General features: G+C 39.3%; 2 protein-coding genes and 1 long non-coding RNA gene across 3 annotated transcripts in view; 2 read left to right on the forward strand and 1 right to left on the reverse strand.

The window, feature by feature from the left end:
- The first annotated feature begins 654 nt into the window (after positions 1-654).
- On the forward strand, positions 655-4490 carry LOC111662355 (adenosine receptor A1-like). The gene is made up of 2 exons (XM_023416202.2): positions 655-1068; positions 1296-4490. Exons 1-2 carry the CDS (start codon positions 740-742, stop codon positions 1945-1947), a joined length of 981 nt encoding a protein of 326 aa, XP_023271970.1. The 5' UTR covers positions 655-739; the 3' UTR covers positions 1948-4490.
- On the reverse strand, positions 4089-13214 carry LOC147818567 (uncharacterized). Its single transcript, XR_015437862.1, has 2 exons — positions 12639-13214; positions 4089-5276 (listed from the first exon to the last, which is right to left on the reverse strand). It is a non-coding gene; the product is annotated as an uncharacterized LOC147818567 (long non-coding RNA).
- Positions 13215-18534: 5320 nt separating this feature from the next.
- LOC111662314 (uncharacterized) overlaps positions 18535-27545 on the forward strand; it is a 13890-nt gene continuing 4879 nt past the window's right edge. The window contains exons 1-9 of the mRNA XM_087176602.1: positions 18535-19882; positions 20399-20447; positions 23312-23444; positions 23577-23693; positions 23892-24023; positions 26502-26621; positions 26853-26993; positions 27065-27147; positions 27291-27455. Of these exons, the coding sequence (XP_087032728.1) occupies positions 19836-19882; positions 20399-20447; positions 23312-23444; positions 23577-23693; positions 23892-24023; positions 26502-26621; positions 26853-26993; positions 27065-27147; positions 27291-27455 (987 nt within the window). The 5' untranslated portion in view covers positions 18535-19835. The remainder of the gene's footprint in view (positions 19883-20398; positions 20448-23311; positions 23445-23576; positions 23694-23891; positions 24024-26501; positions 26622-26852; positions 26994-27064; positions 27148-27290; positions 27456-27545) is intronic.

Below are 27545 nucleotides of genomic sequence, written 5' to 3' on the forward strand. Positions count from 1 at the left end.
CAACAAAGCAGAACAAAACGTTAGAAATGAAATATATCATTGGCTATGACATTTCAAATTAAACTCAGGTTCCCCCTGTTTCTCTTGATCATCTTTGAGATGTTGCTACACCTTGATTGGAGTCCACCTGTGGTAAATTAAATTTATTTGACATGATTTGGCAAGGGGCGGCAGATTGGGTCGAAGGATCATCTTTCAACAGGACAGTGACCCTAAGTACACAGCCAGCGCATTGCAGGAGCTTTTGTTGAGCATGTGTTGGTTGTAGAATTGTTGTTAAGCTTTGTTTATTAGTATTGAGGTTGTTAGACTGGTAGAGAAAAACTAAAACTGACCACACACACATGCAGAAAACTCTTTATCCAGATCCGCCATGAACAAGAGTCCTGTGTGGCTGTTTTTTTGGTTTTAGCACAGAGAAGTCAGGTTTTATTTTAATTTTTGTTTAAAAAGCTAGTTGAGACTCTTCTTTATTTTTTTCAACCTACATTTTGACCTGGTACAACTATATAAGTTAAATACAACAACATACAGATATATAAGCGTGCAGAAAGTACACATGCAAAGCTTGCCGGAAATTTTCATAAGGTGTCATCACAGCTTTGAAAAAAAAGCTGAGTGGCCACGGACTTCCTCAAAGGTTTCACAAATAGGAGATGAATGATAAATGTCAGACTCAGGCACGCATTCAGACAAGCGGTACCAGTAACCATCAAACATTAGCCAGATAGGAAGCACAATGAGTGTGGGTGAAGTTATCTACACGTTGGTGGAGTTGCTCATTGCTGTCAGCTGCTGTTTGGGTAATTTGTTGGTTATTCTGGCTCTGTGGACCAGTAAAATCATTCAACTGCCCACTTTCTGCCTGATTGTCTCTCTGGCTGTTGCCGACTTTTTGGTTGGCTGTGTAGCCATACCATTGGCTGTGCTGGTGGACGGACGAGTGAAGACTTCATTTCATGGCTGTCTCTTCATCAGCTGTGTGGTCATCTTGTTGACCTTAGTCTCAGTTTTGTGTCTTGCGGCTATTGCAGTGGACCGTTTCCTCCGGGTGTATGTCCCTCTCAGGTATGACATTTTTTTCTAGATGGTTTATTGTGCAGAGAAAAGTGAAATAGTGCTGCTAAGCATAGTTGAAATGCTTTTGAACTTTATCTCAACATCTCTTTTGCATGGCTTGCATAACAACAAGCTACAATGACTTCACTGTGTTTTAATATAATTTCTAATCCTACAGCTAATTTTTTGAATACACAGTTGATTATATCAATAATAAGTGTGTTTTTTTTTTTTAGGTACAAAGCAACTGTGACACAGAGACATTCATGGCTTGTGGTAGCAGCATGTTGGTTTGTTGCATTACCACTAAGCTTTGCGCCCATGCTAGGGTGGTACAACCACGAAACCTTCTCTTCGGTCAACTCTACCATCGTCTGCGAGTTTATGACAGTGATTCCCTTGACATACCTGGTATACTTCAACTTTTTTCTCTGCACTTTGATACCTCTGTTGGTGATGACTGTACTGTACGGCTGTATATTCTTTACCATTCGGGGAAACCTCAGAGGGAAACCAGGCAACAGTGCCCAGAAACAATCTGTGAACTACCTAAAGAAAGAGAAACAGCTGGCAGGATCTCTGTCCCTGGTATTGGCCCTGTTTGCACTGTCCTGGCTTCCTCTCCATATAATGAACTGCATTACTTACTTTAGTGGACAGAAAGGTCTTCCAGCGACAGCTTTCCATGTGGGCATCCTGCTTTCTCATGCTAACTCAGCTGTAAACCCAGTGGTGTATGCATTCAAAGTACAAAAGATCAGGACTGCATACTTGAAGCTCTGGAGAGAGTATGTTACATGTGGAGAAGAAACTCAAGGACCACAGTCAAGCCAGACGACAGACAACAATCTCAGCAGTAACATTAACAGTGTGGCCAACGAGGACTAAAGGCAGATTTCCTTCTTTTGTGTGCGTATTCTTAAGGACCAAGTTTGATTGACTCTTCAGTATAAAACACTGTAAAACATGTTGACATCGTGTGAAAGGTAAACAAAGCTACTTATAGTAATTTATACTGAAATCCGAAAACTACATGCTAATTGATGACGAGGATATTAGTGTTTAATGATACAGTAAACAAATGTAGGCATGCACTGAGAAGGTCTATTATCTGTTATTTTCAGGAACCCTGTGTGTGTTTGTGTGTCCACTATGTGAGTGTATGTGGCTGAGTATGCATGTGTCTGTGTCCGTTGCGAAAACTGTCTTTCAGAGGAAAAGGGCAACTTTCACTTGTTTTAAAAGCTTGTAAAAGCGAGTTTCATATCACTGTTGCTTTTCTGTTCTGTTCAAGTTCCAGTTCTTCATATTCATTTGAATAGAAATTGCACTGTCTTGGAAAGTACCATCACTATCTTAAAAAAAAACAAAACTGATCAATTTGGACATCTGAAACATGATATCATAATATTAGGGATATTTGGAGACACTTAAATGTGTGTTAACAGATGTTAAATCAGCTACATAGTATTTTTTCATCTGTACTTTGTTCTGCTGTTAGATTGGATTCAATTACATACAAATTTGTTTTAGAATATTTGTTTCCCTATTACAACTATTAAGTAAACTATTACAGACGTATTTCAAAACAGTGCAGTGTGACAGAACAACACAACAAAGTACAGCCTCAGAAATGACCAAAGGGTTAGGAGAAGTAATCTCTCACACAGTCTCAACAAAAAGTGAACCAGTTTTGCAACATTGATGCATATCTGACAAACTGAAGACATCTAACCTAATACTTGGTAGTGTTATTAAATTGACAGCTCTTGGTAATGAGCGTTTTTAAATCACTTTTATTTTTGTAATTTTCTTATGATGTACAGTATCCTAACAAAAATGAGACAGGGCAGGGACTGACATCAATTTAATTCAATATAACCTTCTCTTTGGCTCATTAGCATTTATTTTATTTATTTTTTATTTTATTCTGGTATATTTTTTTTATGTTGATGTTTGTCTCAACTTTCTCCCAACCATTCAGCTGAAGTTAATTTAGTCTGCACTGTATGTTGATTAGATTTTTATCACAAGTTTGCAGGTTTGTGGTGAGGTAGTCAAGCTGTTTCATTTCCTGACTTAAAGAATCTTTGCATAGCTCAATTTTCCTTTGCGCATACAGTGTAATGACTCAGCAGTTATTTTAAATATGTTTAATGTTTTACGAACACAGTTATTTTTAGTGAGTATTTACTTCTTGCCTTCCGTAAACAATTTATACGTATCTATGAGCCACCATAATCTGGCAAAATGAGTCAGAGTTTAATTTGCAAAAGATAAAGCCTCAATGACTTATTTCCGATTTCCACATATGTAAGACTTTTACTGGGGTACTTTTTGCGGAACTATTAAAAAAATTAAACTAATATTAATCAGTTAATAACACTGTAATTTTACTGTAACTAACCTTTTACACACTGGGTGTGTACCTGACACATATTGAGTGGTTTTCTCTTGTGGCCGCAATGCTTCATTCAGCAACTATCCCACTGAGTGACTGACCAGTCACAATTCGAAAGTACTTTGTCACTTCGTTCTTCGTCTGACAGACCAATGTGTCAGATAAAGAGCACTTGCTGTTCAGTTACAAAGAATTTATTCATAAAGTACTTAATATAATACCACCCCCACACTTGGTGTAGATTTTGTTGTGTAACTTACTCTTACATCAAAAATTGTTATCCCTTATAATTCATTTATGATCATTTTAGGGCTGTGACAAAGGATCGTATGTCCAAATGTCATGAGTTTTCTCTTAAGAGCAATTCACAAAGCTGCTGTGAAAAACTTTTAGTAAGAAAAAAAGAGTCCTAAACTGAGAGAAAAGAGAAGTGGCGGCATTAAGGAGGACATCATCATGAATTTCCACCCTATGTCCACAGGGACTGGTGTTTGACAGCTGATGAGTCAGCCAGTGAAGGTAAATAAGATATTCATCAATACACAGTAGCATGAGGAACAAATTAAATTAAATTCAGATAGCTGTCATATCAGTATTTTGTAAAATGTATAACGAATTTAACACGTGAAACAAATGAAAATATTTTATTGCATACATGTATATGTAGCGTCTGGGATCAAATACCATCAGCATGGGATGTTTTTCCAGCTAACAAAACAATTCATCATACTTTGATGGTAATTCTACACACAGAGCTGATTTTATTGGACATACCAGCAATGGTCATGAAAGTACCTTTATTTGTGTGTTAATTGCAGTTGGTGATTATTTAATGTTCATTTAACGACTTGTCAGACAAATTGGTACAATTTTACTTTGATTAATGATCTTGTCAGAGCGGAGGCTGCCATCGTCAGCGCTGCAAACTGTATTGTAACTGTCATGTCTGATATTATTGGATTGTTCAGATTTGTTGGTGAGCAAATTGCATCCTTATTAAATGGCAATTAAAATATGGTTTAAAAGTTCATTATTATTCTGTTTTCACAAGACATAACTGACTGTGAGTAGACTTAGCACTCCTCTGCTCTTCCTCTAACATCTCTCAGACGTAGAACATACTTTTGCTTGGTGAATTTCTCAGACCAAAAAGGAATTAGGAGTAACTTTCAGCCCCTGGATGTTTTGTGAATTTGCTCCAGATGCACACAATAGAGCTCCCAAAGCTTTAATAATTTCCAGAGTGATGATAGTCTTTGGCCACAAGGTGGCATCGGAGTGGCTCTTTCACCCTTTGGCAAGAGTGTGTGAGTGAGCTTCATTCCAAGCACTCATTGTACCTCTCAAGGAAGGTAATAGACTGTATAGTTATCACCTGAGTAGGATTTACTCCATCCCACAAACTATACAACCTACTACCTCACCTTGCTAGGCTCAACTTCAAGTACAGCATCCTTAAAAACAAGACTTAACTCAATATGTACTAACTTTACAACATGTCATTACATTAGATAAGTTCCACCATTGCATCTGGTAAATATATAAAGTCTTTGTGTCCGCAATCTCTTCTCCAGAGGTGAGGGATGGGTTATCCTTTGATTTACTTTACTCTGTCCATGAGGTCCTTTGTCCACAGAGCTTCTTATGTGTGCTCGGGCTATTGGCATCACAGCAGATCAACCTGTCTCCTTAGGAAAGACAGTAGATTGCATAGTTATCTCAGAGGGAGGACACAAACCCCACAACTATTCAATCTACTACCTCAGCCTTAAGGACAGATGCTTTTGCAGGCAGCAGTGGAAACTTGTCAGTCGAACTGTGAAACAAAAGAATAAGTGAGTTTTTAGATATCAGTACCCACTAGGGGCAAACAGTGGTTGAAAAATATTTTTTAGTCTGCGTAGAGGACAAAATGCAAAGGTTTTACCACATTTAGTCATAAGTCATCAGATTGTGTTTAGTAGTGGTACATCACAGGAAAATCTGATAAGTATACTTTCAATAATTTGTTGTAATATTGGCCATTTAATGTAATGTAATATCTTTTGTAGTAAATTACTGCAGTTGCATCCAAAATAATAGTTAAAACATGCACACGTACATACTGTTAAACCATATTATTCAAATGACAACCCGTACCATGGAATGAGGTAGTCTGATAACAGTTTTATCAGGAATTACCCTCAAGGAGAAATTTCCCCTCTAGACTCCACCGCATTGTGGACTGTATTGTAAAAGAGAGTACAGAAACTACAGGCTTGGCTCAACAGTCTTACAAACAGCACTACAGTGATATAAAGTATGAGACCACTTGCATTGGTCAGTGCAAATGTATTTGGTCAGGGTTAAAGAATGACAGATGATGGACATACTGTACATTAGCATAGATTGGACATGTACAAAAGAAATGCAGTTTTCTTAATGACTTATACATTAAGGTCAGAATACACTTCTGTCACAATTCAGTGTGGCAATTTGTGGAAGAAAAAAAAAAATCACATTCAGAGAAGTTGGCACATAGTGAAGGGCAGCTGTGCCAAGAATTAGTGCCTATGTTTCTCTAAAACTTGGCTCAGGTCTTTCCAGGTCTGCTTCCCAACAGGCAGAAAAAAATAGCTCAATTTAAGCACGCCTTTCCCCAGTTTGGTCCCTTCCGTCTCTACAACCAGAAACTAATGCAAAGCAAAGGAAGAAAAATGGAAAATGGCTGTTACTCGGCCATTTTAGGGAGTTGTTTGGCACCCATACCCAACATCTGTGGTGCAACCTGTTAACTTCTACCTCCTCCTTCAGATCCGTATCCATAAGATAGACTGCTTATTTTTCCACAAATAATGATATAGCAGATGTTGAGACTGACTGACTGAAGGAATTGGCTGTTCATAAAATATTTCAGAGAGTCGACTGTTGCTGATTCACAAATGTGAGGCAAAAAAATCCTTCTAATGATTTTTGCTTTTGATTTAGATGTTTTAATAGAGAAGTTGAAGGTTTGACTTCAGAAAATTGCCCTTTTTGCACAGTGTGAAAGCCACTTCAAGTCCATTGAAAAAGGAGTCTGTTTACTGTGCCAGCTAGAGTCTGGGACACAAGCTGGGCAGAGCTGCCTGGGCCCTGACAGAGCCATACTTTGGCTGAGCTGAGTGAGCCCAGACACTGTTATGGTAGACGATGATGGTCAACCCATGCAAAGGCTAGGGCGCTTTGCATAAATTAGCATGTGAACCATGGTCACTGAAAAGCAACTGGGTAGTTCATTAACATTCTGAATTCCTCTTTGGTCTAATTAATGCTGACAGTGATTGAAATGTTTTGGCAGGCTGTGCGGCTGTGGTGCCAGGCCGTGCTCACTGGGGCAGAATGAAAAGCCACAAGGGCATCAGAGAGCGGGGGGCCTTAATTGAGATGTTGAATTAATTAGACGGTAAATGGTATCAAACTCTTCTAACTGGCTGGCCAATGCAAAGAGGCTGGAGTGAAAGCAGGACTGCATTCAACTTTTTATAAAAGAAAAGTTGAGTGAATGAAAAACAAGATTTGTTTGTGGTTCCCTGGTTAAGAATGAATAAATTATGGAATAATGTACTGGTAGGATTAACACCCGTTTTTCCATTTGTAATGATTAAAACTATAACTGCTTCAAGCTTACAGCACAGTATAGAGAGAGGCAGTTCAACTCCAAAGTTGTTTGTCAGTTTTCATTATCTTAACTTCTCTTTTTATCTTTGTTCTATTCCGTCAGCACACAACACGACATGGCATTATCTAACATGATGTGACTTGCATCTGTTTCTCAGAATAATCACATCTCAAAATGACAAGTTCACATTCATTATATTATCAGAGCTCAGTCTGATTCAAACATCCGTTCTCCAACCACAGCTGAGTTAAAAAAAATAATAAAAAAAAACCCAACTGCTACCACAACTTTAGGTAGAAGTTGTTTTTCAGTTGCAACTCTCAACCACAGGCCAGTGAGGCACACAAACAAGTACACTTTGATTTATTTATTTTTTTAGTTATTCTTACCTTGATCGTCTCCAAATACCCTGTTAGTGATTGTGCATCAACCTTTTTTAATATAAGCTATGCTAGAGATAAACACCAATTACCCACTCCACTGAGACTCCATAAGGTTGCATGGGTAAGCTTGCAACCAAGAACTAAAGCAAATGATTTTCTTTCTTTCTTTCTTTCTTTCTTTCTTTCTTACAGCTGGAAGTAATGGTCTGACTTTCACACTATATCCCCAAGCTGCTGCTGATGATAGGAAAATGGCTGCTCTGTGGCAGAATATAATGAAGGAAAACTGTTATGAATCCATAACAAGTACCGGAACAATAAACATGCCAATGAACATATTGCTGACACTATCATTCATATTCACAGCTCTCCTCATCTTACAGTGGTAAACGTCATAGAAGATATCCGTGATTTCATATGCCCAGGTGCCGAACAAACTGAGAATTTAGTAGACGAAGGCACAAAAACATAAAAATACCCATTATAGGTTGGCGTTGGTCCATGTTGATCGGCGGAATTCGGGGGACGACTGTGAGGGAAAAGACTGGGGTTGGTTCTCTTATGCGGTTCTCTCCAATATTTGGTGCCAAGAAATGGGCATTGTCTGCATGCCAAGCTGAATCTCAATGAGACAAAAAGAGGCTGATGTCGTGGATGCAGCATGGCAGAACCCACCACTGAGGGGGGGGAGGAGAGTATTGGCAGCCAAGCAATGAGAGGATGCCATGTCAGAAAGGGGGTATGACACCCGACAATAAGATATGGTGGCATAACTTGCTACCAGATGCTCAGTGCAGTGTTCATGCTATGTGAGCTAGGTGTTAACACATGTAGAGAAAGGACCATTGTTCTATAAGCAGACTTTGTCCATATGTTGGACAAGTGGTTATGTTTTGTATGAGCCTGAGGTTTCAGTTGAATTTCATCATCTGTGATGCATCCTGGTTAATAAACTCAGGTCAGCGGGAGTTTAAGTCCATCTGGCACACCGACTCAGTCTGCCATACATCTTACATACATCTCTCTGGCAGGAGCAGGTTTGACGGCTTTATTTACGACATAATTTTCAAGTTATTTGTAATTTCAATGAACCATCAAATAACTGAGCTGTCCTCTATATTTTCTCACAAAAAGAACTTGTAAATAGAATCCAGAAGAGTACTTCAGTCCAATCTGTCCACATTTGATCTTTTTACACTGATTGACATTGAGTAAATGAACGTTACATTCTTTTCATGTGTGAAGCCAATCAGCAGCTTACCTGCAGAAACTTCAGTTTAGAGAGGACTGATGAATTTTAGGTTGCCGTCACATTGTCATCCTCATGGAAAGTCAGGTGTTTGAACTGTTAAATAAGTTACTTTTTGTTCATTTCTTTTTAAACTTTAAATTTAAAGTTTTCAATTTTTGGAGTCATTTCACAAAGTCAAGGCCCCTATTGTTTTTTTCTTGTTCCTGTTTGGTGCTTACCCTCTATTCTTCCTCTGCGCTGTCTCTGTGTAAAACTACATTTTCCTTTTAATAGTTTTTGAATGAAAAGCAGGAGTCGCAACTTTACAAACATAATACAAAACACACACACACACACACGCGCGTGCGCGCACACACTCACACACTCACATACACACACTCACACACATACACACAGTCACACACACACACCTCCAGGCTGACATGATTACATTCAAATTACTAGGGTATGCTGTAGTCACTTCCAGTGTTGTTAATTTGGTAGAACAAAGCCCAGTCCAGAGGCATCAGATGAGCACTTTGGGGATGATTCAAATACTAAAAGTTACAAAGAGACTTGTAGACTTGTATATTGTAATATCTGTAATGTTAGCAGCTGTTGTCTAGTCTACACTAGTGGCTCCCAATCCTGTTTGTTTGTGACCCCATAATACAAACCAGGTTTACTTGAGCGCTTGTCACAGTTTGCATGACTGAGTAATTAACAGTAAACTCAAAGTCTGATTTCCTCTCCTTAGATTATTTGATTTTAGTGATTTTACAGATGTGACCTGGTAAAACTGGTGAATGCAGTATTAAGAGAAGCAAGAGAGTAAGAGAGAACCAAGGGTTAAAATCCAAAAAATCAGTATAATTCCGTGTAGCAGATTTTTGTTTTATCTTATTTCCTTCCCCGGTAATCATCTCGCAACCCCTTAGATTGATCTTACAAGCCCATGTGGGGGTCCAGACCGCAAGCTGGGAGCCACTAGACTACACAATTCAATATCTGGTACTAATTGGAGAGGAAATTCCCCCCTACAGTATGTCAGGGGGTCATTAGATGGACTGACTGTGGCTCTAGAGCCTTAGGTCAAAACCTCTAACTGTGGAAACTAATAAGACCCTGTAAAAGGTATGTGCCCACACATGAAGTACATTTGGTGTGGACTTTGATTTTGCCTCAAGAGGTGCCGGAGTTGCCATGCCATTTTTAAGATAACATACATATTGCTACTCCTTATACTTAATGCTTAAACATAAAAGGCAATGACCAATATAAAATACCCCGACACCAAAGGTAGTGGGCACTTCTTACATCACAAAAACCTTTTACTGTCAGGCAGGTTGACAAATTCCCAATCTACGTTTTTTGTATCATCAGACACTGTAACGCAGAAACCAGTAAAATATTAGCCAACACCCTGGTTTGCTGAAAATGCCTCTACCACAACTATTTGACTGAGTATGTTCTCTGCTTTAGGTGCTTATGATCAATAGTTGTGCTGTGTCTGTTACAGTGTACTTTTTAATACATGCAGCATTATGATATCTAAATTATAATAAAACTGAATTATGATGATAATTGTTGTGTTAGTGCATTATGATCAAAGTACAATGTTGAGAAGAGCAATACCTCTAAAAACGAACAGTTTTTCTAAAGCATGCTAGTGGTGATTTTAAACACGGGTATTTTACATGTTATTTTTTTTGTAATACTAAACACTTTCCCTGACGTGTAATCGAGCATTAATGGCAGAGTCTGGACTAAAGTAACATTTTCCACCATTGCTTGTACGCTCAGGATGGTGCAACAACTCTTAGGTTTTCAGTACTTTCATGTTGTTTGAAGTGCTGTTAAGAGTGTGTCGTGGGTTTGTTTATGTCGCGATATTTTATTAGAGTGATGAGGCTAGACGAGTTGTTTTTTTGCGCTATATATTTTGTGAAGGGCTGTGGAAGTTTCCTTTCTCTGGGCTTGTATGTCATATCCTTATACTGCTGTACTTACCACTCAGTGAAGTACGACAGATGGATCTTTCTATACTCACTGTGACATTCTCAAGAGACCTAGGTGAAAAAAAGTCTTTGCAAGTACTTTTTATGGTTTGTTTTAGTCAACGTTATCTGTCTGATGTAAATACAGTGAGTGCCTGAAAGTTGTGATGATCACAGGCGAGTGTTTGAAAGCTTACTTAGTGAGCTATTGTCATACGTGGCTCTATCCTGTCACAGGAAACCAGCCAATGTAATATTCCACATAGGTTAAGACAAATGCTGAGACACGGGTGGAACATCTGGACCATCCAGATGTCACTCTTAATATGACTTTCTCATGGCTTTTACAGTGTGCAACTTTGACATCTGGTGATTGGTTGCTCAAAGCTAGAACAGTTTTAAGTGGTTTTCTATGTGATACGGCATTGACAAAGGAGTTGGATCAAATGCTGTTTATAGCCCATGAGTCAGTTTTGCTCACAAACAGGAAGAGCTCCGTGTGTGTGTGCAGTATGACCTGATAAAAGCAACAACCAAAAGGAAAAGAGACTTTGATCCTGGTAACCACAGAGTCACTCTAACTACGGGGAGGAGAGAAACGCAAATAGCAGAGGATATGGCTTTCCAAACAACATGTCATCAAGCAGCATAGCAAGTTCATCTGAGGAGAACTTGGGGGGGAGGAGGAAATAAGTTCATTTTCTCTCTCTCTGCCAATCCTCCCTGATCCCTCCCCCTTTTTTTCTTCATTCACCCTTTCTGTACAGTACAGTATGCCTTAATCTGCCGTTATCACACACTCAAACACAAACCAAAGAGCTGACTCAACTATATGCAAACACAACCACAAATAACTGCACACCATGTAACATGTGCCCAGATGTTTATACATCAGTTTGCAAATAAATCTGTTTCCTAGAAGAGAATAAGCTGTTGAGAAAAAGAGCTGTTGTTTTTATGTTTTTATGTGACTAATTTTAATATTCATGTTTTTGTAGCTTCTGTGCTTCTTAAAAAAAAAAAAAAAACCCAAACAAAACGAGTAAGACTTGATCCAAAACCGGGACCCTGCAATCCTACAATGCAAGCCCCTTCATGTATAGAACAATGCTTGCAACAGAGGGATCTGGTTCATACTGGTTTTTTGAACAGGTCTATCAAACAGCAGCATTCGAGAACAATTCAGGAATATTACAGTTTGCCTATATGATATCGAAATCGCATATTTTTCGAGATGCTTATTCCACCTGTGTGGTATACTTTTTTACTTCGTGGTAAAATAGATGGCAAACAGTAGCCCACACTACAGCTGGGGGAGATTTTATGTTGCCTCTGGTTGCAGATTTCTTGCATTTACATAGCAGTCCTGCAACACAGAAACCAAAATGTTTAGTAAAAAGGGCTAAACGCCTTTTATGTCGGAGGATTTCCTATTTGAAACTTAGAGGTAATAGTCTCTTTTGATGAGGTCAATTTTATTTGTTCAAGGCACTTGGGCTGTGGTGTCTTTAGGCCCCGACCTGTAAATTATCCCTAAATGTTGCTTTTTACTACATTTCTGTACTTTAAGAGGCAGTAACATAACCACTAAAATTTCTTTTTACTCAGGGCCCGTGTTTTATCGAACATCGCTCCGTAAACGGACCGCTCATTACAGTAAGTATATACACAAATGATTTGGTCAATATTTCTTAATGCATTTAACCCAAGACACAACATTAAAGCAAAATTGTGGTTCGTCTCGATCGAGCGAAAAATGGTGAAGGTTTAGACATTGTGTTCGGTGCAAGCAAAGCAGACACGTGTACAGTGTGGAAGGTGACAGTAAAAGAAGTGTAAAAGTGCAACAGACACAAATAAAGGGACACTTCAGTACAAAGAGGAGTATCAAGGCCCAAACAGAAGCAGAATCAAAAATCAGAAATACCTGGAGGTGACTTTTTTAGTACAGATCAGGGTTGTGTTCACCCGCAAAAGAAGGCCATGGAGGCGACAAAAAAAAAAGGAAAAAAAAAAAAAAAGGCGGGTTAGAAAGGAGACAAGAATGCATTTCCACATCCCTCTCTTTCGCCTGCAAGACGAGGGAAAGGCTGAGTAGTATACCAGCAAGCAACCCCACTCGAACAGGGGTTGGGGCTTGAGAGCAGTTTCTGGGCCATGCCCTCCTCTCTCCCTGCCCACTTTTGCCCTGCTGCCAAGAAGGAGAGACAGCAAGGAGAAAGGGAGACAGGAAAAGAAATCATGAAGTCACAAAATTAAAAAAAAAAAAAAAAAAAGATACGAAATCTACGTGGAATATGCATAAAAGTAGACTAGGGTTTTGTTTTGAGGTGAAGTCACAGAGTTGACAGAGTGTACTCGCAGAATAAAGGGGAGCAGTCACATGAACTGTAGATTGTGTGCCATCAAATAGACACTCACTTGACTGCAGGATTAGGGGCTGGGAGGGGAGAAGAAATAGAGTGAGGCAGACAGAGAAATAAGCTCGGGTAAAGGAATCAGAAGTGAGTACTTACATGCTGTCTTGTAACAAAGCCAAAAGGTTTGACAGATTTATCTACAGTTGGCCAAACAATTCAGTGTCAGATATTCCTGAAGCATTTCAGAGCAAATGAGTTAAAGGCTTCTCTCAGAGCCGTGCAGTAAAGCCTTTTGTCAGCAGTTGGCATCATTCCCAGGTAGTACATGCCTCACAGTTCCCATTTTCGGTAGTCATTCCGGACGTCTTTAGTTGTTCTGCACCTGCCTGTGTTTTTATGCAGATTTGTTGCACAGCAAATACAAGAAAATGGCAACCAACGGGGTTCTGATTTAATTTGACTGTAGTAGTGAAAGGAAATCAGTGTTTGCTGTCAACATTAACGGACCAAACGAGTGGTGTGATGTTTACCACAATATACCCTCAAGTCACAAAATGTGTCATGGAGAGCTGAAGCGAAAATAAGGGCATGTGAAGAGTCAATATCCTGGAACGATCAAATCCAGAGGAAATGTTTTGTGTGGATCGTCACCAAGAAACGAAAATCACTGAAATAATCCGATGTACGAATCCTGAAAAGGGCACAACGTAATGCCACTGAGTGCCATGGACACTCATCAGTATCTTTCCTCAGGCAGTATCCAAGACAGCTTCCTGTGTGACGTCACTGACTCTTCATTTTTTTTCAAGCAATTATATCCTTATATATACTTTAAATATCCTTTCCTCTCCTCATGCAGTCTTCTTTCCAAAACGTGCATATTCTTGAAGAATTCGTAGTTTTAATGAACAAAGACATCAAACACAAATCATTGTGCTGACATCTCAGGCAGGTCGAAGAAGAGGAAAGAAGAGGAGAGGAGCTGTAAAACTCCCTTTACAAATCTCACTTTGTGTCCTTCTCTTCCTGCTCGCAAACACTGAGCTTGTAAAAGTTTCAGCTGCAAGGTTTTGGGCCAGCCTCCACTGGCACTGTTTCAAAAGAGCACTGCCTGCTTCAGAAAAACGGAGGGGACAAGTTTGCTCCGGGAGTCCTGGCTCTCTGCACATACTGCCACTACCCTCTCTCTCTCTCTCTCTCTCTCTCTCTCTCTCTCTGGGACTCAGGGCACTAACCGCTCTCAGGACTTTTACTCTCTGCTCTCGGGGTATTGCCAGCTCGTGCCAGCTCAGTCGTGAAGACGTGTTCATCTGTTCGCGTCTGGATCGCTCCGGGGAGGCTGGTCTCTATCACAGACACCCAGAGAATAGGAAATGCAAGCTACAGCACTATTTCCTGGATACTTTGTCCTCCATTTCAGATGTGTGTCAAGCTCTCACGGGGCTCAGCGCTGCTTGTGTTACAGTTCACACAAGGTTCTGGCTGCTTTGCCTTTATTTCTGCTCTGAGTTGCTCAGGGATTCTCATCTAACCTTCCACGTTGCTTCCTTCTTGACTCTTTATAGTGCTCCAAATGTATCATTTTTCTCTTGCCTTGTTTTCCAGTGCGACTTTTACACTGAGTAGTTTTAAATGGTTATAGACTTAATGATAGAAAGAAGGTTTATGTTCGCACCCAAAACCAACACACTGCAATTTAACCCTCCCTAGTGTCATTCCCGTTTTCCAAGGATAAGCTCTCCCTCGTTTGGTGTACTGACTTTTATTGTGAAGCCTCTCTGTGCAGGTGTCACGTGGAGGACACAGTTCTCTGAGCACTGTGTACTGCTGGAGTGATCTGTGTGAAATACTACTTGTGCTCCTGTGCCCAAAAATTATATAATGACATGACTGATTTTTCAACACATACAAACTAAAATCATGTCAAGAATTATTTAATCATTCTCAACGCTTCCTTACTGGATTCGTCCTGGCAAAGTTGTAGACGACTGTTGTCTGTACTGACCTTTTTAACACAGCTATCGGTGCAATGGGAAGCATGTCAAGGATCGCACAACCTACTGTAAACTGTAAAAATGATGAGAAACAACTGCTTCTTCTCAGAGTTGGTAAAAACACAGTTGTTTTTAAACAGCATACTTTGCACACAGGCCGCTGCCACACTCAGTATTATGCAAAAGCACATTCCTCCAGTTGTTTGACACAACAAACTGTGTCTTAACTAGTATGTAATTGTCAACTGATTGCCGTCAGCTAGTCTTGATATCAGTATGGTAATATGTGCAGGGCATTCACCTACACATCTGTGTACATCTGCCTCTATGTTTTTGAATTTTTGAGGCTTCCAGTGTCTGAGGACTCTCAGTCAATACAGCAGTGATGTCATCACCTGCTGACTGTACATTGTTCATATCGTTGTGTATTGCAATGGCCTCACCGCCAGCTTTCTTCTCTATGTGGGTCAATAAAGGCAAGTAATACATTATGTGTTGTTTAGCCCTAATGTGATCCCCTATTATCTAGCTGGGAGGATTTTATTAACAAGGAAGAGATGCCGATGAAGGAGTGTTCTCAATTTGCTCTTTATTAGATTTGGCACATTGCTGCTCCAGCCTTCATGGGGAACTTTTGTTTCAGCGTTGTCTCTTATCTTCTCACCAACCAACCCTGGTGGTCCAATGAAGACCACATGTGTACAACTACAGAGATAATTCTATGTTTAGAGGAACAGAAACTTGATACTTCAGCTCCTGAGACAGCAGCTGAAAATTAAACTCAGTTCATTAGATACACCAAGCTAAAATGAAGGCAGTCTAATACCAGGGTATGCGGGGCTTGAAAAAAGTCTTAAGAGGCCTTCAGTTCCCTCAACAAAAGGCCTTAAAGGATTTTTAAAAAATACATTTTTTTAGTATGTGGTTGTGGGTTGTTGGGAGATGTTATGTGTGTGACAGTGGATACAAGAGGCTGTTCAGTTCCTCTTTTTTGTGGAGTTTCAATCTGTGACATGAGACTGCTCACATACGCTGATGCTGCTGTTGGCCACAGCGGCTCAAATTGGGCAAGTGTCAGTTTTAGAAGGAATTTAAAAGTGAACTAAATGATTTTGTAATTATTTCATCCATCCATCAGTTTTCCGCAGCTTACCGGAATCCAGGTCGATCAGTCATATTACTGGGAATTATTATTATGTACACCCGCGAAGTACTGAAAAAAGTGATACAAATGTCAATGAAATCTGAAGTTCTCCCTCTTGGTTTTCCATCATTCTTTGACTGGTATGACCATGAAAGAGGTGATGAATTACCTTCTCTGTGGTATTAAAAAGGCATTAAAAAAGTCTCTAATTTTTGCGATTTCTTCGGTAAGTGAAAATTTGGTTTTGCTTATGTTAATGCTTTTCATTGTTGAAAGATTAAGATGCTCCAGCCAGTCACTCTCAGCTGGAGTTAATCATTGTATGGGAGCAACTGTTTTCTGATGGGGTCGGGTCCAGATTAAATTTTTCATGTTTGCATTGTAAACCATTCAAAGTCAGTGACTTGCTTTCGAGGATTTATATCTTGCCAAACGCTCTTTTACACCGACTTTAAATATGAAATGAGTGCTGCTACACGTGCTACCGTGCTAAAATTGGTTTGCTAACATGTTATGTTAGTGAGCTTGTAATTAGCGTGTCTAAAGGTGTACTCACACAATTATTTACATTAACATTAGCTACTGTATGCTTTGAGCTATATGCTAACCTGTGCAGGAGCCTAAAGTACAAAAAAGTAGAAAGTACGGTGTCTGACTACATAGAGACTGACTTTTGAAGAGAAAAACTGGCTTTTCCTCTTGCACAACCCTGAGGGCACAATTTATATTTTGGTTTCATCATTTCTAAAAAGTATTGTGTATCATTAGTGACGCTCTTTTGTCAGCACATTGTACACATGATTAGCCTTTGTTAGTCTTTGTCCAATGTTTGAGTCTGTGTGGCTTAATTGATTTGTTTAGTTTCTAAAACAAGTGTCTCCAGTCATCATCAATAAGGGGGCTGTCAGAGTCATGTAGGTTTCCAGATACTGTGAAGTCCAGATGTCGCTGGTAAAACTTACTGCTGCACTGAGCTTAGGTTTTTTCCTTGACCACCTCTTTAGCTGCTTGCAAAATTGTTTTTCTCTTAGAATCCGTGTACCCTGGCTCTAGCATGCCGATCATTTTTTAAAAATCCTTCCCCCTTAACATTGTTTACAGACCCCATGTCCGGTGGAACAAATTTGGCGATGCTTGCCGTAGTGCCTTTTTGCTATTTCTCTGTAAGTGGGGGCCTCAGGTCCAGAGTTCTCTGGGTGAATGTGGGGCATGGCGAGTCCTCCTCTTCCACAGAATGGAAAGGATGCACCTAGCCAGCCATAATTTTAAAAAAGTTAGCCTTCTACAATGACAAACTGTGTAAAATATGTACTGTCCTTTGTCAATTGGTACAACTAGCTAGCAAGTCGCCTGAGAAACTGAGAGTCTAATCTGTGTCTTTTGACTGACAATTTGACTTCATGACTCTTAGGGGGCAACCCTAGCTCTCCATTTTTCATCCATGCACAACATTTATTTTCTGTTGCATCATAACTCTTTCAGCCTCAAAGAGCCACTTGTGTGTCTATAAACTTTCTGTTTCAATTAATAAGAATGCATTTGACCTTTTATAAGTTACCTCAGATGGAGCTCCATATTTGGCATATGAAACTGGATGTGACCTTAAATCGGTGTTGAGACTGGGTTTCACTCTATCTACAACCAACAAGAGACTATTTTTGCTCCTCAATAGCATCTTTCTATTTATAATGAATGGATGAGACCTCCTGCCATTGTCTTCTTTTCTACCCCTCCTCATTCCATGAACAATCTCTCCTTTGGGGATAGATTAATTTAACACAGATTTTCCTGTTTCGTCTTCATTGTTTGTCCTTCCTGAGATATGGGCCCTCTCTGAGTTGATGATTCACCCGGCTGTACAGTGCCACCGAGTTCACGTCCTCACCAACGTGCTGTTTCAGCACTAAACCCATGGGCGAACTAAAATATCATCATCATACCCCCTCCTCAAACACAGGTCACTGCCACTGGAAGCTCTACCTTTATGTATTTAACATAATTCTTCCAGGCTTAGTGTTTGCACAACTGCTTTGAATGGTCCCTGTTTCACCATAACTTTGAATAATGTGTTTTCATTTCATTCAGGCTTGTTGTTACAGTTGTTGGTATAGTAAGAGCTGGTTTTACAGCCTCTCTGGTATTCTCTCTTGTGCTGCTTCTCATTGCTTCAACAATGTTTACCATCTTGCTTGCAGTAATAAAACACAACTGACATGAAAATGATTTGGAAACACTGTATGTTGAGAAACACACTGTAGTTTCTGTCTCTTTAAGATCTTGATGGCTTCTCCGCTGCTCCCTTGAGGTCGCTGGCCTTCCTTAGGCCGCCTGCCAACTGCCATGTTACTGTCAGGCGTTTGCAGAAATGCCAGCAAAGCCATTAGTCTAGACTCTTTTCAACAGTCAGCAGACTGGACAGCGTGAGCTGCACGGCGATGCAGAGAGACAAAGGGTCTGGCCTCATAAAACTACGAAACTCATTACTTTTCTTTCTTTATTTCCTATCACATGTGTTATTGTTCACTTCAGCTGTGATTACTCTCCTCCCCTCTCCTCTTGTGATCTCTGAGACTACAGCCAGACAGGACTGAGATAGCTTTGAGGCTGTAGAAAAAAAAAACACCTTTCCGATTGGTAATTATACATTTTATGCATTGCTACTGAGGCCTAGTCAGTCATTTTTAAAATATGTATGAGTGAAGGAAATCACAGAACCTCCATGTGCCCCCTAGTGTCTCACAACTGCTTCTTGCATTTTTGTCTCTTGGGGAACAGCAGCATCTGGTGGTTGACTGAGGAAATCACACAATGTTTTTAACACACCACATTGACACTGCAGTAGTTCTTCAATCTCTTTTGATTCAGGGAAGTTCACACGCCTTCAGCATCATTCTACTTCACACTCACACTGTTGCACACTAGGTCAAAAACAGAACAAAGATCTGTTCCTTTGGAGCCAATGGAGACTATATTAAAGGCATCTTACCTGAACCTTACCTGGGTTTTCCCAGCTTGTCTGCAAGTCAGACAAGAGATCTTCTGGTCATAAACCACTCTCTCTAATTTTTAGGCTCTTGTTAATATTTTTGTATTTCTATCCTGGTTAAGTTATACACATCTGAAATGAAATTACACATTTTAGTTTGACCTGAATCTATTTTACTTTCCTGTAAAGCAAATTTACACCCAAGCCACATTTCTTTTTTTGTAGAAATCTCCACAACTTTTCTATGAAAACCCTAGAAATGCTCACAGATGGTGAGTGGCTAATTAGAGTAATCCCACTTGAAGGGTCAGGGCGTCCTGATTGTGTGGTTGCCGATGGGGGGACCTGTTGCTTTGTTAAAAATCCTCTTAGAAGTCGGGTCATGTGACCCCTCTGTGGGCTGCAGGATATGTATGGAGACTTATGGGCATTCACAAGCTGGATGGAGTCAATCATAGTGCTGCCTGGCAAAACCACTGTCTGGTGAGAGGTTGTATTAGTGCATGTTTTATATGTTCTTAATTATATACCTTTTATATACAAGTTTAAATGTATAGTATAGCCTCCAGTCAGTGCACTCTCTTTCTAAAGGGTGTTCATTAAGACCAAAATCTGGATGTAACCATTTTCCACATCAACTATGCCTCTCCACAATCACATGGTGAAAGAGGCCTGGACACAGGACAGGTATGTCAGCATTAACACGCAACAATGCAGATATTTGCAAATGTATTTGTCATGCAAGCATTTTTTTGTACATGTAAGATATCCTCCTCGTGCCTTCCATTAACCCTACCTGAGGCCTTGTGGTTTTCTGAATGATTATTCCTGCTTTGCCACACCCACTTTCCGATGGTACTAGCCAAGTGGTGCTAAACCAATAAGTAGCAAGGGAAAGCATTACTTGTTGCTGTCAGGCAGACCCGCTTAGGCCCATTTCCCATACCCTGTGTGACCTGTAAATGTAAAAATGACACTGAGCTCTCTGGCTACAGTCAAGACTGCTGGTTGCCAAAAAATGGGCGCTATGTTTAGATAGATAATTATGTAAGAGAAAGTGTTTCAGAATATTTACAGAAAAATAAAAATCTTTCTTAAGCATTAATTCTTTACAATTGCAATAAAGGAGTAACCACTATTATTATTGTAATATTGTTATATTTAAGCAATAACATGTACTTGTCATTATTATTTTTGCCTCAGGATTCAGGAGGATGAAGATTGTGCATCATCCCTGCAGCAGCAGGTTCAGGTAAATCTGAGTTTTAGGAAATATGAAGTCACATTCCCTCAGTTGACACCAGAAATGAAAAGCAAAGATGTTATACTGCAGCCACAGATGCTTCCACCAGTCTGACCTATAAAGTGCAATAGGTGTGAAGGAAGGAAATAAGAAGAAACATCTTGTAACAGCTGTGCTACAGCTGCCATAAGTATCCTGGACATAAAAACATTGAGTTTTAAGGTGTCTGGATAGTGAACACATGTGATAAACAAGTCCTCTCCCTCCTCCCGGGCCTTTGTTGGTTTCTCCCGTTGACGTGTTTCTACAGAGCAGATGGCTTTACACATAAATCCTATTAACAACTTTCTGCTGATGGAGACGCAGTGAGTACAGGGCTTTCTCACTCTTTCATTATCTCCGCTGAGAGGCCTGCTTTTTTATTTTCTAACCTTTTAAAAGAAGCAGCGGTAGAGCTGAAGTCAAGGCCACGCCATGTCTACAGAGAAGGTAAAAGGGTGGGGTTGTGGTTTTGTGGATGGTTTTTATTGACTTTCAAATGAGATTCTCAGTGTTCATTCAGCTGCATAGTAATGACATGCAATGATATTTTGAGAGTGAGACATGATGGCTACCAAAAAGATACTTTAGTAAGAGTCAGTTAACACTTTTGCTGTTGCCATACAACAATATTTACAGTTTGACCATCTATGCAGAGTTTAGAATTGTGGAGCTGTGCATTCAAGAGGCACACAAGTTTTTTTTTTTTCTGTTGATGATGTAGAATACCTTTGTTATTTAAATTTAAATCAAAGACATTTGAAAGAATGATTACGTAGAAAATAATCTCTGACCCACATGTGAGGTAAGTGGTATAAATGCCAGCATAGGAAGCGTTCCATTAGAGTAAGACATGTTATCCAACTGAGTCAATATTCATAAATAGTTTCAAAACTGGAAATCATCCCTTTAGGCAGCTACAGTATGTGTTGCCTTCATATCTATTATTGACTTTCATGGTTGACGATATCCAAGTTATTGCTCATCTGCTGAGCAATGCATGTGCAAAAACACGCATGAAAGGATTGAAGGTTGGTAATCCAACCACCCAAACCACTTACAGTGCTACTGTGGTGACGTTTGCAACAGCACTGTTAACTGTTTCCTTCTTTAAGGTCTTTAACGTTCCTTTTTATTACTGTTAACAATATGTATGAACAATGAATCATTTTCTTTAGCTTAATAGTCAATCAAATCTTACACCACAGAGGCAGAAACTAGGTGAAAAATCTTTGTTCTGTTTTATGGAAGGTGATTATTGGATCATAATGATTGATTAAAGGATGATTTGGTTCATTAAATCAAAATCCTGTCAGTGAATTGCTATAATGAACCAGTATATGTGTCAGCTCCTCCAGTGTTTACAAAACAATAACAAAGGTCACTGGCAGAGTTTCAGACACATTATTTTAAAAATGTAATAACATTTAACAAAGAGTAATAACCCAAACCAAAATGCAGTGTGTCAGTAGCAAAACAAAAGGTTTTCTCTTATATTATATATTTTTTGATTGTTGTTGTTGGAAGTATAATTCTACAAAAAGACTGGCCACTACCATAAGTTGAAATATTATTACAAATGAAAACCAATGAATTATAATGGCCTTCTCGACTTTTATACAACAGCCGATTATAGTATGACAAATGTCAACTCCTCTGCGTTGAGTTGTGGATTGTCGGTGGACACAAATAGACTTCCATCAATGCAGGATCTACATCTAATAGGATTAACTTTACTGTCTCCGCTTGCCGCAATCACACTGACCTCCTTCTCCGTGACTTGGGACAGTGACACATTGTTCCTGTCACTTTGTTCCTCGCTTTATTTTCAGTTTACTCCCCACACCGAAGAAACACTTGATAAAAACACAACAGAGTTCCAGTTTGTTCATTATAACATTTTTATATATATATTTGGCTAGTTTTTGTAGAAATAGTGTGCAAAAATCATCACATAGACGAATGCATTAGAGGATGGATATTATGTGGAGGGGCTAAGGTTTGAACCCCCTTTGGACTTTACCTTAAGCTTGTGTCTAGACGGCCCTGATGAAAGCCAGTGTTACAGGTGACAAAGAAGGAACTTTAAGTTGAAGAAGAAAATATGAACAAACCAACTTTCAAATACTACAGTTTTATACTCCTGGCTCTCATTGTGTTTCCCACAGGAAGCTCAGCAGACTTGTTTGTTATTTAGTCACTCATTTATGTTTCATTAAGTAATTGACTTGCAATCATATGTCTTCTAACGTGTGATGTAAAGTGTTTGTGACCTTTCTGCTCAGGAGGAGGCCTGAGCACGTTACATAAAACTGTTACGGAACTTTTTTTTTCTTGTTTTTTTGTGTGTCACAAAACTGTATTATCAAAAATAGTAATAGATTATTCAGTTCTAGAAAAATTCAAGTTGACTTACATGATATCATTGTAATGACCTCATGCCCTGTTACTTCATTGACCTGCTGTAACTAAACATGAGGTCTTAAGTGAGTTTATTTGTAGTGAATCCAAGCTGATATCAGTAGCTTAAAGTACAGCGTATGTGAGGATGTGAATGATTGAACATGAAATTAATAGATTCTATTTTTTAATGGAATCACATTATTAATAGCTGTAGAAGTAGTAAAAATATGATTCTTGTTAACCTTCTTTTTTCGCTTCTTACCCCACGTCCCTCACATCTGACTTTGTAATGGTGAGTTATTATTAAGATCTGCAAATGTTGCTCGTTTTAATTAGTCCTAGTTTTAATTTGTTGTTTTCGTTCTTCTCTCCTTATTCCATAAGTCTCATTTTTAATCAGTTTTGTTTGTATCTTGTAAGAAAATTCATAGAAGCCGAAAAAGAAGAAAGAGGAGGCCAATGGCACAGCAGAAACCAAGCTTAATGGAACTGAAGCCAAGCCCAAAAAAACAAAGACCAAGAAAAGTGAAGATGTTTCAGAAGAGGAAAGCGCAGCCACACAGAGTGAGAAGCTTTGAAGGAAGACGCTGTGATATTTTAAGCATTTCCTGCGAAGAATGCAGATCACAAACTGTGATATTTTGAGTATAATCCAACCACATTGCTTACATTGCGTTTTCCTTATCAACATTATAGATGGAAAGAAGGTGAAGAAAAAGAAACCGGAAAAAGATAAGGATGAACCAGAGAAGGAAAAAGTGAAAGAGAAAGAACCAAAAAAGAAAGCCAAAAGTGCTCCAAAAAAGAAGAAAGGTAAGTCATTAATGGCTTTTCTGTCAAAGGAAATATAGGAGAAGTTTTCACAGTGTTGAATCGAAACTGGACTGTAAAGATTTTCATTCAGTCCTAATACAAACAAATAACTCATACAAATAAACTTTGAATATATTTCGGCAATCGTCCCTGAAAAGACCAGAATTGGTTTGAGAAAAATGTTTGCCATCTCTTTAGGTTCAGGCACAGATGACGATGACGATGATGAAGATGATGAAGACACCGCCAAGAAGAAAACTAAGAAAAAGACAACAAAGGACAGCTCTCCATCTGCAACTTCTGGCAAAGAGAAGAAAACTAAATCTAAAGGTATGGCAAGAAGCAGGAAAACGGGTTTCTGTAGGCATTAGCAGTGTGCTCAAAACAACAGTTATAAGACCAGACTAATGTTAAGAGGATTACATGATTTTATTGTGTAATGGTTAGTGAGTGGGAACACTGACTTGGCAGCAGGAGCAACAAAATAAAACAGTTGAGTGAGTAATTTCCCCTTAAGTGATTACTGTGGAAAATGGAATTAAAACTGATGCAGTCATGACAATTTTCCTTTTAATTCTACTCACCGCTTATAAATAAAAATGGAAGTCACTGACACAGGACTGTTTACTCCTCTGTAGCTTTTTAGCTGTTTATTTTTCCAAACGGTAAAACAAATTCTCAGTTAGCATAACCCTAATTAGCATAACCCTAATTGGAAAACACTAGTTAGCCAACAAGCTTGCTAACGCAGTCGCCATAGTAACAGAAAGATTGAATAATGACACGAGAAGTGTTTTTTTTTTTTTTTTTTGCAGCTTGAAAAGTGAAATGAAAGAGAGATATGAGGACATGTTTTTCAGGCGATGGTGTGTCCCCCTTTAGTGTCACTTGGAGTTGTTTTTAAAAGATGACTGGACGTCTTGTTTCTTAGCTTCCAATGTACTTTTTTGAGGCTTTAAGAATGGCAGTGTTGGTCTGTAGGTGTGTTGTTCCAGACTGAAATATCTCAAAAACCACTGACTCTGGTTGGTTCAGGCATTCCTACCCCCCTCTAAATGATTCATTCTCACTTTGCTGATCCTGTAACTTTTCACCTTGTGTCATCCTCGGGTCAAAATTTTGAGTTCTGCAATACTCTGGTTTTACCTCTTAGCTGAACTTAACCTTACTTCCACCTGTGATTCATCCTGATCAGCCATCAATCTTTCCAGAAATACTTGCACTAGCTTGTGTTTGTGGCTCCCTCCTCCTTCTGTAAAGTAAGGGAAAACGAGGTGCTCTGAGAGGTAACCATGGAAATAGATTAAATTATATCAGTAGCCAATTTGGGACGGGGCTATGGATTTCAAGTGTGTTTGGATTTGGATTATCCATTACTATTGCCAGCAGTGCAAAGTATTTTATATTGCAATGTTGTTCCAGAACCACTAATATGAAAAAGTTAACTCTTTAAAGTTAATCAATATTTTAATATTAAAAATGGATCACATGACCACTTTCACTTGTGCGTGAAAGGGGCCACTAATGCCACAGAAAATTATCACTGCAGTTTCCATCAGCTCTACCGAGTGTTTTATTGTCTTTCAGCTCATTGTTTTGGTTTTCCAGCACGTGTTAATTTTGTGGTTCCTGTCCAGCTCCAAATGGCAGAACATGTAGCAGCTAAAGAGCCAAATATTTCCCGCAGGAGTTGCTGGAGACCAAAAACAGAGCTCAAAGGAGAGTGAGTCTGGATTTAGATCCATCAGGTGGACAGAAAGATGACTATACGTCAGTGATGACTGCTGGATATGGAAATAGGCAGCAGTCTGCTAACTTAAAACTTAAAAGTCAATAATACTGTGCCCCAGGTGGCCAACCCAGGCGGTCATTCGTCTTTTGCAGTCATTCTTATATATTGTTAATGAAAAAGACTGTCATTGTCATATAGAAACAAAGTGTTTAAAACCTTTAGTCACACTATGTATTTACATGGCAAAAGATTTGATAAAGAAATGGCGCACTCCATGACTAGTTTACATTCAACCTAACCAGTTAAAGCAATACTTACCAGTGACTAGACCTATTTTGAGGAATTAGTACATGCTAAAGTGCTTATCTTAGCAGATATTTAACCATGTGCTTTCAATCCCCAGAGTTCATTAATGCCAAAACTATACAGGCAGCACAAACAGCTGTGAGCAGTAATCAGTCAGCGAGTAGAGATGTGAGAGAGCATGTTGGGACAGATTCAATATCATGCAACACGTTTTAAGAGTGCGTGTTGACAGTAACGTGAGTGTAATCGAGGTTTTGAGGACACAAGACTTGTGCCACTGGATCTGAGTGAGGAATTTGGCATAAAAAGGAAAATATCTGAAAGTAATGTCAGTCTACTTTCCGACTGTGCTTCAGTAGCGTTTTTCCTAAAACACTGTTAAAGATATGACCCAAACCTAACAGCCGGATATGGGCGAGTCCTGGTGAAGCCTAAATCCCTCTCACAATCTCAAGTGCTCAGAATTTGACAAAACAGCTGGAAGACACAGTGAGAGCAGGTTTCAAACTGAGCACGCACAAAATCAAGATTGCATGCTAAAAATTTGTTCCGCTCTTTAGAATCTGTCACGGTCTCAAGTCTTTGCTTGCTGATTGATTACAGTTTATTTACAGTTGCTTGGCTCTCGCGCCACACTTTCTCTCCTGTAAGAAGGGGGATTTACATTATTTGCCTATTGAAAAAAAAAAAAAAAAAAGATGAAGATAATTCTCCAGTTTGGTGTCACATTGAAGAACGGATAACATTTTCCTTGTTTTCTTATTTGTTAGAAGACAAAGATTCTGATGGAAAAGAAAAAAAGTCCAAGTCAAAGGAGAAGGATAAGAAGAAGGAGCCCGCTTCAATGTTCCAGATAAATGGAGAAAAAGACTCGAAAAGCAAGAAGAAAGGTGATTACATTGCCATAAACTGTCACACCTCTAAACTTTATGGTTTGACCTTTTCTTAGTGCCTTTTACTGCCTGTGTGACCAGGCCTCTTGGCTGACTTTACAGTACAGCGTGTATCTTGATGCTGAAATGGTCATATGTAGACTTTATTTCGACCGCAGCTCAAGATCTTAGAGTTCATCCAAATTTATGAGCTTTACTTGAAAGTCTTTACGTCTGTTCCTTGAGCAGCTGCCAAATCAGACAGCGACGACAGTGAAGAAGAGACAAAGTCGACCAAATCGAAGAAGAAATCCACCACTGGCTCTGCGTCCATGTTCCAAACAACAGGAGACAAAGACAAAGACAAAGACAAGAAGACGAAGAAGAAAGGTCAGTTTACAAGTAACTTATTCCTCTGTTTGTCACTTACAAGTATTTAACAAGTCTGTTGTGTGTTTCAGGAAAGGCAGAAGAGAGTGATGATTCCGACTCTGAAAAAGAGGAAAAATCTAAGAAGAAAAAGGGCAAAGGGAAGAAGAAAAAGGCACGTCAAAATCCCACAGTCCCCCCACAAAATACAACCACTTAGTCACTTCATGGCAAACATTTAATCTTGCTGCAAATGAGCCATGCAGCAAACATTAGTGCTTGTAATCAAAGTGTACCTTTTTTATGTTTCTTGATCAGGAGAGATCTCCATCACCTGAGATTGAGTTTGACGACTTGGAGAAGTTTGTGATGGACCCGGCGCCGCAGGGCACGACCATCAAATGCAGGGTGACACGAGACCAGAGAGGGATGGATAAGAGCCTCTACCCTCTGTATTACCTTCATCTAGACAATGAGAAAAAGGTCAGGGATTCATCTTTATTGGAGTTTGACAGCTTATTTTAAAAGTAATGTTAATGAGCCATTTTCATATATCAATAAGCAGCCAGCCCC

Source organism: Seriola lalandi, unplaced genomic scaffold (assembly GCF_002814215.2).
Source record: "Seriola lalandi dorsalis isolate HSWRI2012SDOR001 ecotype SW California unplaced genomic scaffold, Sedor1 jcf7180002054561, whole genome shotgun sequence".
Taxonomy (NCBI): Eukaryota; Metazoa; Chordata; class Actinopteri; order Carangiformes; family Carangidae; genus Seriola; species Seriola lalandi.